Raw genomic sequence first — 16,482 nt, 5'->3', positions numbered from 1 at the left:
TTCCCCTACCTTTGGTATTGAAAAGCAGGGTTGTGAAGATTGACAGGAGTAGCCTTAATTTGTAATTGATCCTAGCCTCCTGTTGTAAAGGAAAATATCAGGTTTTGTCAGTCTCGCACCAGAGGGGGGAACAAATGTGTGGATATGGGCTTAATTGGTTGCTTATATTTCAAAGTTGCTAAATTATACAGCAGTATCAGAGACAGCTGAATGCCATTTGGAGAAAAAGGGAAAAGGATTGGTTTACAGTTTGGTTGCATGTGTAATAGGATTTGTACAATTAAATATCTGATATCTGATTCTAGGAGAACACTCTTACTTCTGATGTCAGTTATTTTTCCAGCAGCCTTGACAAAATAACCTGAATAGGCTTACCAGTTTTCGAGCACAGGGAACTCAAATCTAACAAAGAAATATAAATTCCCTTTTCAGTAAGGTGAATTCAGTGTTGAAATGAGCTGCAGTTTGTCACTGTTTTCACTGCATTAGAAATATCCTGGTGTGGTATTTTCTTCTTTCCCATCTCCCACCACCTCTCTTCCCTCCCACAGAAGAAACTAATTGTGGAGCCAGAGAGTTTACTAGGCAAATGGATTCTGCATGGCTTTCCTGTTGACAGATTACTACTGAAGGTGCAAAAGGAAAATCAGGAGAAAGAGGAAAGTTGTACCCGGGTCTTATTTTCTGAGTCCAAGTCACAGAGTTAATAGGGGCTCCTATGTCTCAGCAATGGACATTTCACCTTGGGACTAGATTCTGTGTCCTCTCTAATTCCCCTCTACTGCTTTCTAATCTCTTGGAGTTTTTCAGTGGTCAATGACCAGGGTAATTCAGATGTAAAACGTTGTATCTGTTGCTGTAGACTCCATCACATCCATCTGGGGCATAACCTCACGTTCCTGTGTGCTGTGATGTGCGCACCAAATTCCCAAACCTGTGCTGGTGAAAGAATTTCTGTCTTAAGAACACTCATGGGGTTTTTATGTTAGAATTAAAAATGAGAAGCAGCAAATGAACATTACACCTGATTCTTTAAAAAGAGAAAGTAAAAAATCTTCATTAAGAGCTCATAAGATTGGCTTGTGTGTCCTTTCTGTGAGTTCCCAAACATCCTGATACCTCATCAAGTTTCTTTAAAAACTGTGGCTCTGAGGTAGCCTGTTAGGGGTCAGCAAGCAGCAGATACATCCCAGAAAAAAAAAATCCAGTTGAAATGAATATAAACAACCCCAAATACCGTATCTAATAGTATTGCTCTATACAAGGTTATAGCCTAAAAGAGGAAAGGTGGGAGTTTCTTGGTATCTTCCCTCCCTTAAAAAAATCATAAAAATGTACGTATGAACCTAAGTGAAAGGAAAATAGAGCGCACTAGATATTTACAAGGAACAAATAGTTAAATAAGTTGATGTTTGCTAAAGAGATGAGCAGAAATTAGTACAATTTTGGCACACAAGCAGCTTGTTCAGCCTCATCTGTTGCAACTTGAGCCTGCCAGGGTTGTTGCTGTGGAGTTGTTTCAAGTGTCAACAGATCCCAAACGGAGGGAAATTAGCTCTCATTTCCAAGTTATTTCTTAGAGAAAACCACTTAGGGTAGCACAGGGATCAGTCCTGTGTGTCCTGCGGCCACCTCTCCATCGGCACACGTTGACTGCAGGGATCTGAAATAGGGAGAGGGACATTTTTATCCAGAGGAAACGTTGAGGAGCATTATGGTCATTTAAATAAAATACTCCAGTTTAAAATGAAGGGTTATCCAAGTTACCTGTAAGAAGGAGTGTTGTAGGAATTGTGCTTGGTGGATTAGAACCACAGCTCAAGGACTGGTGAATTTATTTCAGTTGAGGCTTTTACTGCAAAAAGAAAGAAAAGGAACCATTCTCCTGGAGGGTTTAGTTGAAAATACATCCTGACAGAGTCGACTAGTGGGGCTGGCAGTGATCTAGTCCTGACCCAGACTGGTTGGAATGGTTATTGTTAATTATTGGTGGTGGTTGCAGAATGGCAGTGCCCTTGGGCGTGCAAACTCTGGGTAACAACTGAAAAACACCGTGAAAAATGCAAAAGGTGAGGTTGGAAATGAAGGCACAAGGAAGTGATGGGCTCAAGGTGATAAAATGAGTTACTGGCAGCGTCCCAGTGAAACTTTAGCCTGAGGGAAACAACCTTGTGTGACTCTTCAGCAATGGAAATGGCTCCACATCCTGTAAAAACAAACACGTGCCAAAAATATGCAGTGTTTTTAGTAGTAACTCTTCCTTCCTTAGGGAGCTTTACTCAAATGTGGCATATTTGCTTTTGAAATAAAATTATTGCTTTCCTGTTGTGATTTAAGTCAAATTACAACACATTGGTGCAGGCTTCACTGTTCTTGAGAAGTTTTTATTCTGCCTAAGAGTGCCATTTATGAATGTTTCCAATGAGAGAGCAGCCTGTGCAGGGTCCCTTCGGTGCATTTACCTGCACCTTGGGTTCTGTGGGTATGTTTTGGTCAGGGGGTTGGTTTGCTTTTCTCAAGGAATGGTCATTTAAAAAACAAAACAATTTTTTTAAAAATGCACTATTGAATTGTGAGGATTATGCCCATCCTTTTGCAATATTTAGGTACGGTTTGAATTCCTTCCCATTAAAAACATCTGTTGAAAGGCAGTTGTCTTTAAACCCCTCAGGGATCAGTAGTGATGTGTTTGGCTTTCTGTCCTTTTCTTTTTTTTTTCTTCAACAGTGTGAATCTTGTGATCAAAATGCATCCAGGGCTTTTTTTTTTTTTTTTTTCTTTACATCCTCCCTTGAAACACCAGGATCTGATCTCAGCTGTGGGGCTTCTGCTGGGGTCCCTGGGAGAGGCCTTATTCCCCTGCGGACCGACCACTGCGCCTGGTGCGTCACTGAGGCCGTCACTCCTCTCCAGTGGTGGTTTTATCAGACAGGAAAAAAGTCCAATTGTTTCCTCTACACCAGAGCCTTTAATCGTGGGATGAAAATGGGAGGAGTGTTTTTTTATCAGAGCGGGGTTTATGACTTCCTTTAGCAAACAGGCTCGGGGCCAGGCCGTGTTTGTCAGTGTATTTACCTAGTCGTAATTTATTTGGTGCCCATCAGTGTCCATTTTATGTAAGAAGATAGAACCAAAAAATGCCCACATAGAGAAATAGGTAAGCAAGCATCTCCATTTCATTTTACCAAGAAAATGAGGGTTGCCTTTGTTTTGGGGAGGGTCTGTTCCTCAGGGTGGGGAAAAAATACCTGTTTTTTTTAAAGTCTGCTAGAGACAAAGCTGATTCTGAGAGCTGTGTTGGGTTCTTGTCCTCAAGCCTCTTCCTCCTTTCTGATGATCCATGGAGATGCTTGGGTGAAAAAGTAGTTAGTTGATTCAAAATGATGAAAGTAGCAAGAAGTTTTATAGTGCTGTCCCACACTGCCCAGGGCAGTGGTGGAGTCCCCATCCCTGGAGGGGTTTCCAAGCCGTGGAGATGTGGTGCTGAGGGACATGGGTCAGTGGGGACCTGGCAGTGCTGGGGAAACGGTTGGACTCAATGGTCTGAAAGGCCTCTTCCAACCTAAAAGATTCTATAATTCCAAAATATGACAAGGTAAAAGTGCTGGCTTTAGAAAGAGACACTGATGAAGATATTACCATGTGAACATGTCTTTTTTTAAAAAAAAAAAAAAAGTCATTGGAAAAACACTATTATCAAATATTCTGCTATTTTTCCTGTCTATTTTGGTACCAGATATCTGTTACATAAAATGGTAAGCAATCAAAAAATGGATTTTCAGTTAAATCCCACCAAGTAATGGACAAACCCCTGCGTATAAACCATAAAAACTCTGTGTTTCAATATGTATCTTTAACACAGCCTTTTTTTCTAACAAACTTTCTTCTTTAGAAAACCATGCACAAAGTTCTGCAGTTTCAATTATCTGACAAACTGCAATTTTGTATACAATTATTGATACTATTTTGAGCTTGCTATGAAACATTGTTTTGTTGTCTCTTTATGGTCACATTCAGTAGACCTTGGTCTGTGTCTTACATCAGCTGTGCAGAGGTTCTGGTGGTGGCTGTTACAAAATCCAGGGGATGCAGGAAATACATGTTCATTATATACAACAGAAAATAGTTTAATACACTCCATTTTTCCATGTCTGTTTATTCACTTCTTCAGTTTTGCCTGAAAGCTCCTCTTAGAAGAATTGGGGTTTGATAGATTTCTTTTAATTAGTTTTTCCAAGGGAAGGAAACAATTCAGTTACTGTAACTGATCTATTGAGACCAAGTACCAACCTCAGCATTGTGGCCATTTGTCCTGTAAGAACTTATTAGGGCCAGTTAATGTGTTTTACTTTATGGCATCATGCAGGGAACTTCTAGGAGTAATGAGATGATGTCCCTTCTGTCATAAATTTATGAACAAAGCATTTGAAGTAGGATGAGAATTTGATATGAGTAAAAATGCGGGAGAAAAAATAGGAAAGAAAGAAAAATTCTAAAGGATAGTTGTATAAAGGGACTTAGTGATTTTATTATTTCATATTTACTACATTGCAACCAGTTACTGCTGTATCTTCTGAATGCTGTTAGCGGAAGTGTACAAAAGAAAATCAATAGTTTTTGACTCTGACTCTTTGCAGTATCAGAGCTTCTTAATCCTGATCACAGTTGAAACCTTCTGTTCCAAAGCAGGAGGAATGATACAATAGGAATTTAGGGAATTTCCCGAATTTAGGGAAACAGTGCATGAGATAAAAGTAAAAAAAAAAAAAATGTTTGAAAGGCGTGATCATCTTTCTGGAATCACTTAAGTAGTGATTTATGTGAAAAATACTATTTTAAACTATTTTAAATAGTAGTTAAAACTTAAAACTATTTAAAATACTGTTTGAAACTGTTTACTGGGTAAACAGTTTAATCTGAACACTTCAAGTCAAAATGAAACATATCGGTACCTCTGGGCTATTTTTTTCTTACGGCACACAGTTGAAATATTCAAGGTGTTTAGAGATCTGAATGTCCTAGCTCATGTTTTTTTTTGCAAAATAGTAACTTGCTATTTTCAGTTGTAGTAGGTCTCTGTTGATGAAATCAAAGATTTATTTACTTTTAAAAGCTATAAACCCCTTCAGAAGCCCATAAAAAGAGGACTTTATTTTCTCCTGCAGTGGTGTATATGAACCACTCTCTGATGCCCCAGATTCCTCAGTTGTCCCCCCAGCTGATTGCTAATGGCCAGGTCTATCTCATTCTCCACTTGCTGTTATCTATGCCCTAAATTTTCCTTTCCAGCAGGAGAGAACTCGTGAAATTTCCCACCCATGCCTGCTCCCAGAGTATCTCAGAGTAGTCTTGGATCACGATGTCTTGGGGATGAAACTGAACTGGATGGTGCACTCCAGTCCGTGTTGGGTGTTCAGGGTAAGGGAGAGGCCAGGTGGAACCTGTAGAGTACATAAAACGTGGGTGCTGGGCCCTCAGAGGCAGCTGGTTCACCCTCAGATGCCTCTCCTGCCTTCCGATGTAGAGGGAACCTCAACAGCGGTTCAGAAATCCCCTCACTTGACAGGCACTGCAACTGTGACTTTGTGAGCAGCTCAGCATGGCCAAGAAGAGACTAAACATGGCCACTGGCTGCTTCTTAGTGTTCATGCACCTTCATTTCACACATTTCAGCACTCTCTTCCTGAGGTAGGTTGTAGCAAGGGCGTGCTCGTTAGATATGCAGGAGGCAGCCGGGGGAATTGTTCTCTTCAGGTCATTCAGATAAGAGCAGCCAAGCTGGAGCAGATAACGTTCCTGTTCCACTTCCCTTTGTGGAGCGTATCCAATGGTATCGTTGGAATGTTACTGCCCGGAGCAGGAGGAAGCTGCGAATATGCCAATAACGTGCCACAGGAGGAAAAAAGGAGGAAAGAGGAAATCTAAACCAGAGAGGCCGGACAACATGGAAAATATTTGTAATAATTAGCTAACCAGTCAAGCATTTCAATCAGTAATTCTCAGGTGTGGTGTGTTGGACAGGGCTCCTTTTAGAAGACCAGACCAGCATCCTGGGGTGGGGATGGTGACAGAAGAGCACCACGGTCACACATTCCCGTCGCTCGTGATCTCGCCACAGTGATCAAAGCCACCGATGGGCATTTTCTTTTTGCACGGAGCAGAAAAAGGACTGCTTGAAATATTTTGCTTTGTTTTTAAGTTATTTTCGTTAGCTTTTAACTTTGTTCGAGGCAGACGGATAAATCAGCTGCCTTTCCTCGGCTATCGATCTGGAATTAAAATCGTATTGCGGCAGTTCTAATGCATCCTCTCGGCAGCATTTATTTAACCTCAGTCTCCCCCGCTCAGCCCCTGCAAAGTGTATTCCTGAGGATCGTTATTTTTTCTTTAAAGTGATGAAATGACTTGTGAGAAAGAAGAGACTTGTTTTGCATGTTGCTTGTTGCACTGTGCTTAAAAGCCCCAAGTAATAAAGCTGCTCCCTTATTGGCATTAAAACTAATTTGAATGTAATTACTCATTAAGGCAGCTCGGCACTGCTGAGCGTTCTGCTCCCACGGCTGCGTACAGATCAGTTTGTAATGACAGACAAGGCATTTTGAGGAAGAATGGGGGAAAAAAGGAAAGGAAATAACTAAGTCTTCTAAGTGCACTCTGCAGCTATCAGCAGCAGCCCCTTGCCACCAAGCTGGTATTTAATTGCAGCTTCCAGTGGGCGAGTTTTTGTGCCTGTTTGTTGCTTACCTTACTCACGTGAATTAACAAATCCTTTGTGCTTTTATTTGGTTCACAGTTTATCTTTCAGATGCCACAAGTTTTTTGTTGTTGGCCCGATCTACCTATAATGCTGTCAGAAGCACATTTTGGGGTTCGAGTCTTGTGTGAGGATAAAACAGGGTTTCTGCTTGTGCAGGGAGTCTTGGCAGCTCTCCCAGACTCTTCTTCATCTTGACGCCTGCAGGTTCTTCAAGTGCCGTGTGCGGATCGCTTCAGTAAAAGATGGATCTTTTTCATTATATAGGGAGACAAATACATGAGCATGTGGGATGTGTTTTAGATTAAGCAGATGAATTTTTAAAATTTATCAGGGGAATAATTTTCCGTAGAGAAATTTCAGCATTTTCTTTCACTTTAATTACTTTTCAAATATTTGTATTGCAGTTTAACTACTAGAATGACTTTTACAGATAGGTAGGACGCATCCTTTGCTTCGAGAACATGTAATTTGAAGCAGAGCACTCAACAATATTACCAAGACATATAAGAGGAACCGAAGTATTAATGTAAGGCTGGAAGATAGTGTGGTTTGCATTCTGAGTGCAAATATGTATCCCAGCTCTACAGACCACCACTGTCCTGGAGCACGGCCATCCAAGACCTTTCTGTGGAGCTTTGGTCTTTGTAAGTTCATGCAGTAGAAATGCACCTCCTGCAGCCTTCCTAGAATTAAAATGAGCAACTGGAACGTGGGCTGCAAGGGATTTCTTGGAGTACCAACTACCTGTTGTGCTGGAAATGAAGTGGTTTAACCTGCTTTTTAAAAAAATGGAGGTGCTTCTTTTCTTAAATAGTTTAAATAACCTGTGAAACAGAGGTCACCAAAATGCTTCAGCAGATGCTGCTTCAGAAGTTGCTACTTCAGAAGGCATGTGGCTGATGCAGCTGTAAAACACAGGTTTGCTTTTATAACAGCTTCCCTGCAGATTATTCCCCAAACAGTTTCATGGTTTTAAATAACATTATTAATGTAATTAGCTAATAGAAGGGTAGGAAATTAAAGCTCTCTGCAAGGGGAAAATATTCAATTGAAGTGTAAAGTGAAATTTGAAATGAACTGGGACTCAGTCAGGCATGAGCTCTGAGAATGATGCTGAAAACCATAGGCACCAAGGTGTTCTGCTCCTCGTTTCCTCAGTGGCAGTAGGATGTGGAAAGAGTAGAGGTGGGTGCAGTGATAAGTCTCCAGTCCAAGGGAACTCTTAAACCTGCTGTGGGTGCTCCTTGTCCCATCCTCCAGGTCACTGGTGAAAGTAGGAAGTCTTCTCTGGCCCAGAATCCAGCCCTGGGTAATGGTGCTCATCTCCTGGGCTGCTGGTAATCTTCATCCCATTCACCATGACTCTGGGAGCTTGCTGGGCCAGCCAGCTCTCCACAGGCCACACCATCCACCTGTCCAGTCCAGGTCTGGCTTTCCTAATTCCACCTCTGCATGCCTGGGTGCTGCTACTGTCTTATGTTTGGTCGGACATATTGGTCCCTGGTTTTGCTTCCTGTGCTGGACCTGGAGTTCAGCCAAGCTGCCTTCTTGCTGTACCCCTCTGTTCTCATAGGGAAATCGATCTTTCTGGGGGTGTGAGTGGTTTGTCCCTGAGGGTCAGCGAGCTCTCCTGATCTCAGTTGCCAGTATGGCCTACTGTCCATGGGATTGCACAGGTCTTGTGTCCATGCTCAAGTTTCTTCTGTAATTCTGCATCTTCTTGATGCTGGATGTCTTTTTTTAGTTTCCTCAGGGTCTTAAATTCTTCCATCCAAGGGTTATTTCAGCTAAGGATGCCACTGACTATCAAACCTCTGAACAAATGTTCCTGATTTACAAATAGCAAATGTAGCAGAGCACCTCTCCTGCTGGGTCATCGAGCGTCAGTGTCAAGAAGTTGTCTACAACACACTTCGATGTTCACTGCTTTGAGAAATGGTGACGTTGTAGGTTGGAGTAAGCTTGTAGTTGTAACTCTAAGTGCTGATTACTTGAGGTAGAAGCTTTTCTGTCCCAAGATGCTGCTGTTGCTCCATGGAGTATTGCACTGTACCATGAGACACAGTGTGGAGTTGTATGGTGGCACACGCTGTAGCGAGTAGTCTGCAATAACACGGTTGTAGGGCGTAGGGGCCCTGTCTGAGCCCATCAGAAGAGCTAAAATGTGGTGCATTTCTGTAGGAGATCTAATTACAGGAACAGAACAGTAGTGTAGATTTTGCAATGAGTGTGAAATTAATGGTGTGGTCTATTTATCAGGAGGGGGTTGCTGGAAAATAATTAATTGTGGTTTGGGGCGATTACAGGGTGGAAAGGGTAATTAAGATGATGTTCCTGAGTACTTGTCTTTCTGTGATCTATATTTTCAGTACCAAAATATGCATGTTCCTGGCTTTAGGAGTCTTGCAGAGTGCTGTAAAGATAGAGGTATTGAAGTAAGAAGCCTTGACTTTAGCATGAAAGCAAGAAGAAACCCACCATTGCCCTGAAATTAAACTGGTGGTTGTATTTACACCAGCATTTGTTGGGGGAGTGAAAGTTTCCCAGTTGACAGGATGGGCAGTATCTGAAAAAGAGGAGAAAAAAGAGGAACTGGGCCTCACTTGTGGAGGTTGTCAGTCCCCAGAAGTTCACCCTTGTTTCTGTGGTGGACTGTACAGCAGTGGTTGATACGCCACAACGAGGTGTGTTGTAGTTCTGCCCACACACTTCTGTTACACTGTGCAGATCTGTTCTTCCACCATTGTCAGGAGTTGCCTGAGCAACAGGAATGAAAAACTCTCGTTCTGCCAATTCAAGTACGTGTGAGATGATGCTTTGGTTGACAAGGTTCTTTTAGAGTTTAAAATCAGGTGGTTGATGACAATGGACTTCTCAGTGCAGCCAAGAAGGTTTGGTTGCTCTGATAACGTTTTCTTGTTTAGTCAGGGGTTTTGCGTGGGGTTTGCTTCACGTCCGTCAAGCCACAAGTCCACGTAATCTGGAGCTACATTAGGCAAGATGCTGCAGCTCTCAACAAACTCTGTGCTAGTCCTGAGCTCCTTTCTGGGCAAAATCTGAGCCATTTTAGTTAGTTTCCATAATTAATAAGCGAAAAATGTATTTGGCAGCATAGATTCCCATGTGGAAAATGTCATCAGGTGGCTTAAGCTTGGTAAATAGTTAAGAATCCAGAACAATTCAGGGTATCTTGAGCTTCAGGGTTTTGGTACTAATTGTGCTTCCTGTAACACTCTGTAGTAATTGGGGTCCAGCTGCTCCGAATATTACTGTTAGATTTACTGGATGGATTGCTTTAATAGGATTTGGAGAGCAGCGATTTGTACGTTGCCGCTTGTGCTGTTACCTCGCCAACCTTTTAATGCACTAATCCCAGCCGTTTATCCTGGCTTTAAAGCAGTAACACAGGGAGACAGGCAGGACTTGCCACAAGAAAAAGTTTGTGAAGTCTTTGCAGGACACGAAGCAGGGCTCCAGGAGGCAGTGACCACAGGCGTTGGCTCCGGCATTTAGCTGCACACCCTGCTGCATGAGTTTGCACTTCTTACACGGACTTCCTGTAGTCACCTGTCGTTGTTTAATGACTGAGAGTGGTATCAATTAATGCTATGTGTTAATGGAATAATGCAGGGACTTGGGGCTGGATGTGGTTCTAAATAAATAATGCAAATTGGGGTTTTTTCATTGGTAAACGTTTGGTATTACACCTGGGTTACAAAGAAATGAAAACGTTGTTTGCCGCTGGTACGTCCTCCGAGGAGGTCATGAATTTGATACATTTTATCCTCAGTTTTCACCCTTCCCCTCCCCCTGCCACTTCCATTCCAGTGGAGACCTGGTCTGCTTGCTTGACAGTGACGTGTCCTTTGATAGCTCCCATAGTTTCAGTAGTTACCTTGGCCCGCATGTCAGCCTTCAGTTTAATGGCCTTTTTTGTGTGTGTTCATTTTCTTTTGTTTCCCATCGTGGTTTTGTTTATTTCTTTTGTGTTTTTTTTTTTTCTGTTTTCTTCTTTTTTTTAAACCGTGGTGATGTTTGCCCTTCATATTCCCCAATGTTTGCACATGACAAGATGTTGCCATCCCAACATTACCTCACACTTCACTGACCAGTGCCACTAATGACCATCTAGCACCAGCTACAACAGGACCATTGCCTTCAGCCCCGCGGGACGTCGTGGCCACCCTCGTCTCCACTCGCTTCATCAGACTGACTTGGCGGACACCTGTTTCGGACCCTCAAGGAGACAACCTCACCTATTCAATCTTCTACACCAAGGAAGGTATTAACAGGTAAAGATATCAACGTGTACGATGGGTCGTGCTTTTCCATGGCTCTTCTTCATGCTAGCTTTGCTTAGAAGGGCTATCAACTGTAGATCTTTGCAGCCTGTTGAGACTGAGCGTCAGAGCCCAAGGGGTTTTGTTCCCTCCCCTCCTGCACCCTGATTAGAAGGAGCGCATTTCCATTTGCTTCGTTGCAGCATATTCATACCCTTATGAGCAATGCTTGGTCTTCTGTTTGACCCCAAGCAGTTGCTACCCACTTTTAGCAGAGTGTTTAGCAACTAAGAGCAGGCATAGGCTGTGACCCCTCTTGAGGAGTGCTGACACTGCTAGAAATGCCATCCATGGTGGGCATGGAACCATCTCTGGACAAACCTTGTGCTGTTGAGAGCCAGCACTCTGTGCTTTAAAACCCCATAAACAGAGTCTGAGTCTAGAGAGAACCGTGTGGTAGGTGTCAGTTCAGTGTCGTGGAAGGTGGTGGTTAAACATTGATTCTCTCCGAGTGAACCCTGTAACTAGAGACTTCATCAACGTGAAGCACTCTGAGTTTTGGACCTACTATCTCAAAGGTTTAGCTCAGTCCACCCATTTTTAATTCCTGATGGGATCTACTGCTCAGAATGACAGTTTCCAATTGTGGTAAGTTTGAAGAAGTTAGAGAAGTTGAAGTAATTTTGAGTGATGCTTAATTACTTGCAAATTAGCTCACCTATCGGATTTAGTACTCAAGAGAAAATTACCTGTCTACATACTGACTAGAGCATGAGAGTCAAAGTTAAAGTCACTCAAAGAGAAGAAGTGGATGTAGAATGCACAGGTACTGATGGGGAGCTGCCGCTCTCAGTTCTGTGGATAGACATCTTCACAGAATCATCACAGAATGGTTTGGGTGGGAAGGGACCTTTCAAGGTCACCTGCACTGAACAAGGACATCTGCACCTAGAGCAGGTTGCTCAGAGCCCCGGCCAACCTCACCTGGAATGGTTCCAGGGATCGGGCATCGACCACCTCTCTGGGCAACCTGGGACAGGGGCTCACCACCCTCAGTGTCAAAAATCTGCTGGAGATGGCTTCATGCCTCTCAAGTACTGCTTTTGAGGAAACAAAATGCATCCCCTTCCACTATATACCAGGCTATAGATATCTAGAACATACTCCTCTTAGGCCAAAAGCACGTGCAGGACAAAGGGTAAGAGGAATGTTCTAACTCATGGTGAATACATGAAGAAATCCTAGGACAACCTGCCAAGCAAAAAAAAACAGGTGAGTGTGTCACACACACCTAAACAGCTGGAAATGAGAAAATTTGAAGTCAAGCTTGGCTGTGCCACCCTCCTTTCTTCCCCAGTATTATAAAACCCTGCTGAAGTGATCGTTTTGTACTCCTTGAATTAGACATGGTCATGGATCTTTGCTGTGGGTTTAAGTGCACCATCTCCTCACGCTGTTACAGCCTTTGCCCACATGGACCTTTTTCTTTGCATGCATTACCAGATCCTTTTAGTGACCCAAGTGTTGTCTCCTCCTCATCTGTGTCTAAGGAGTGATTGAACTGGGGATTTGAGTAATTTACCTTTCAAATCAGGCTTGTGAAAAATGAAAAAAACACCTCTAAGATGGAATGGGTTAGGGAGATATTCTGACATCTCCAAACTGTCTCAGAAGGGCTGTGGAGAGTCCTCTTCATACTGTGAACAGCACTTCAGTCTCTGTGCAGTGCACGAGGAGCGCGGTTCCTGACGTACCGGCTGCCTCAGCCACTGCTGATTTACCTTCCTTTTATTTTCCTCTGCTCAAGGAATGTCATTTCCCCCCCCCCCATAATTATGGGGCACTCCTGCGAAAGGCTCTTCCTGTGCCTCACTATTGGCTTTATGCCACCAGCTGCTTCAGGTGCCCTCTGCCCCCAGAGAAATTACATATACCTTTTAAACTTGCAGAAAAATGTCAGCCCCTAAGTTGAATGCTAGACGAGACTCATAAGCAGCAGCAAAAAAGGAATTACAGCAAAAATACAAACGCTGCCCAAGTTGTAGTAGGTGCTTTTATTGCTTCTGAAATAATTCAAGTTTGGTTTGATGGTTTATCTTCCTTACAGATTGTTTAATTACATGTTTTTTCCACATTGAATGGTTGGACTTGATGATCTTGAAGGTCTCTTCCAACCAAAACGATTGTATGATTGAAGACAGTTCTTCTGAAAAGTGTATGAAAATTCAAATGGGATTCAAATTCAGATGTGTTGGGGAGGCAAAGCCGGGGCAGATTGAGTCTGGGAAGCTTTAGACCAGACCAGCACTGAGGCAGAAGAGCTCCAACCTTTCAAGGTCTGGACAGAACTTAAAGCGGTAGCTGGCCCATGGCTGGTGCAAGATGGTAAATTAACCTGTGTGAAGTGTTCAAATAATATTAAGCCCCGGGTTGAACGTGGCCTGCTTCAAGGAGAGAAAATGGGCTTTAATTGGGTGTAATGGTGCCGTGAGTGTCTGAGCTCCGCGCCAGGCTCTGCGGCTGGCAGCGCTGTCTCGGGCAGTAATGCCATGGACGTGTTGCCTGAGGTGGACGTGTAGATTCAGGCTTCCCCTTTCCAGATCAGTGCTTGTCACTGGTTCTGAGGCGCAGGCTTAGCCCCTTGATAGCTATTACAGACCTTCACTCCAGTTTACAAAGCTCTTTAATTGGGGATTAAACTGGAATGAGTTACAACAGTCATAATGTTCTGTAGAGTACTACAGTTATTCATACAGACCATCTGGTTTGTTACCTATTAAGCCCCACCTAAAGACATCTGAGCTGGGAGAAGGTGCTCAAGGCTCCCTACAAAAGGGCATAAACGAGAGATTCATGGAGCACTTAATTAGATTAATCTCAACGTATTTTTACCATACTGTTGCGAGGGAAGGCGCAGTTCCTACTTACTACTGAAAATTGCAGCACTTCAACATGTCTGTTTATTTTTTGATAAATGTTGTCTTTCCATTAAAATAATCCTGATTTTTCTTGTAATTTTAAATAATAACCTTGGAGTGCCAGTTATTCCTTTTTCCTAGATAAAATCAGTGAGCACATTTACACTGGAGGCAGAAAATGCATTTTGCATGTCAGTGGGGGCGGGATGCTATTCCACAGCTGTGAATCAGCTGGCACTGACTCGGAGTTTTCAGAGACCACCGTCTTTCAGACACATCTTAAAGGAAATTACCCATTGGAAAATGTGGTTTTGGGCAAACATTTTGTGCTAGCTATAACTGAGTTAGTGAGGCAAAATATTTTTCTTTTTCCTGTCTCCCCAGTTTCATTCTGTGGTCGGTCTTGCAATAGTTCTTGGGCATGTCTCGTTTCTCTTTCGGCTCCTTTCTCACAAAAAAGACTTTATAAACATTAAAAGAAGAAAAAATCTTTCACAGACATTTTAAATTCAAGTATGCTGTAATGGCGCTGCTCATTTAACAATGGAAATGAATAAAACTCTGAAATGAGGCCGGTTTTGCAATGGCGTTTTAGCTCAGCTTTCATGAAGGAGAATATCCTGGAAATATTTAACTAGATCTTCAGTTGCAGTATTGTTTCCCTTTGTATGGATACAGTGGAACAGTGCACAAATCAACACCGATTTCAAAATGTTTCAACTAAGTTATGCTGTATCAACTCTACCAGTTGAGTTAAAAAGAAACAAATGAAATATGGGGATTTGGGAATCATGTTTCCATATATAAACTAAAGAGAATGACTGGAAGGTAGGAATAGGGAGACTGGGATAATCTTGCCTGGGCTTCTGCATTAAAAATTATTTAATAGCAGCTAATCCTGGGGATGAGAATCGTCTGCCCTCTACTGTAGAGCTAAACGAAGTCCGGCAGACAAAAGGGAAAGGATTGTATCCAAAGCAGCCGCCTTTTCCCTTCATTTTCTCACGGGGAAGGTTTGGATTGCTCCTGCTGTGATCCTGCCATCAGCTGTATTTTGGGGGCGTGGGTGGCTCCTCCACGGGCAGAACGATGTGCAGGTGACCCTGCCCAAAGGGAACTCTGTGGTGCTTGCCATGACAACAGCAGCACCTTGCAAATCCAGGCTGCACTTTGCTGATGATTAAACTTTAACTCTTCCCCTTGATCCTGAGCTTGATAACCGATGATCAAGGGTCCTGCGCTGCATTCGGCACAGACTGGAAAATCTACCCTTTTATTTCAGTGCATATTTAAAGAGAAGTTACAGAGTTAGTTGATTGTCAGCAGCAATTCTGGCATGTTACTGTTCTATTGTGTAGTCAGGGCAGTATTAATAACATCATCAACACATCAGACACCTTCAGACAGGATACATCTTAGCAGCAACGATTCCTTTCTTCACCCTTCCAAAACCCCTTTACTAATCGGTGATTGTTTCTGTGCTCAAACCTTCTGTTTCCTGAAGGGAACGTGTTGAAAATACCAGTCGTCCTGGAGAGACACAAGTGATGATCCAAAACCTGATGCCAGAAACCGTTTATGTCTTTCGGGTGGTGGCTCAGAACAAGCATGGCCCCGGAGAGAGCTCGGTGCCGCTGAAGGTGGCAACTCAGCCGGAGGGTAAGCTGTAATGCTGGGAGTCTGCCTCACTTTGGGATCGACTTCTCTGTTCCTTGTTTTCCCCATTTGTCTCCATTCCCAGAACAAGTGCTAGCCCTCAGTGCTGCACTTGCAGACTGTGGTTTCAAAATGGTTTTCTGGGTTCATGTGCTCCTATGATTTATTCTCACCACTAGAGAAGAATTGATAAGAGAAATACTTCTAAATTGTCATTACCTAAAGGAAAAAAAAAGGAGAACTTTAAGAAATGCAAAGTCTGTCCTTTGTTAGGATCGTTCAGGACAAAAGGGATCTGACCCAGGGAGAAGTTCTCTGCAGGAACGAATTAGAGCACAGAAACCATTCCAGGGAAACAGAACGAAGCCAACTGTGACCACTTCTCTGGTGGGACTTGAAAACACGCACATGAAATGCTGAAATGTGAAAAAATACCCATCTTTTAACTGGAGTGGTGAATAGCTGATGCTAAAATAACTGGCTGTGGAAAATGTTGGTGGTTGGGCTTGGTGACTAGCAGCTTCCCGCTTCCATTTCAGTCCAGCTTCCTGGTCCGGCGCCCAACATCCGCGCGTACGCCAGCTCCCCCACCTCCGTCACAGTGAGCTGGGAAACGCCGCTCTCTGGCAATGGGGAGATCCAGAACTACAAACTCTACTACATGGAGAAGGGGCAGGACACGGAGCAGGTACGGAGCCGGGCTCCTCCCAGCCTTTCGTCTTTTGTTGTATGCTTTTACCTTCAGTTTCTAGAAAGATCTCATGAAGTGTTCCTTAATCTGAACTGCTCTTACTTCTGGCATTCTCTGATCCAGAGGTTGATACTTGGAGACTGCTGAGTGTCTTGGTCATTAAATTTCCTTAGGATTCTC

The 16,482-nt window shown here is 43.1% G+C and overlaps 1 protein-coding gene across 1 annotated transcript in view; it reads left to right on the top strand.

Moving 5' to 3' along the window:
* Positions 1-16,482, top strand: part of NEO1 (neogenin 1) — a gene marked incomplete at its 5' end in the record, with an annotated part of 114,034 nt that overhangs the window by 60,133 nt on the left and 37,419 nt on the right. Inside the window, 3 exons of the mRNA XM_008943967.1 lie at positions 10,830-11,049; positions 15,460-15,614; positions 16,151-16,299. Of these exons, the coding sequence (XP_008942215.1) occupies positions 10,830-11,049; positions 15,460-15,614; positions 16,151-16,299 (524 nt within the window). The remainder of the gene's footprint in view (positions 1-10,829; positions 11,050-15,459; positions 15,615-16,150; positions 16,300-16,482) is intronic.

Source organism: Merops nubicus, unplaced genomic scaffold, assembly GCF_000691845.1.
Source record: "Merops nubicus isolate BGI_N331 unplaced genomic scaffold, ASM69184v1 scaffold15547, whole genome shotgun sequence".
NCBI classification, from domain to species: domain Eukaryota; kingdom Metazoa; phylum Chordata; class Aves; order Coraciiformes; family Meropidae; genus Merops; species Merops nubicus.
This window is presented reverse-complemented; position numbering and strand designations above follow the sequence as displayed.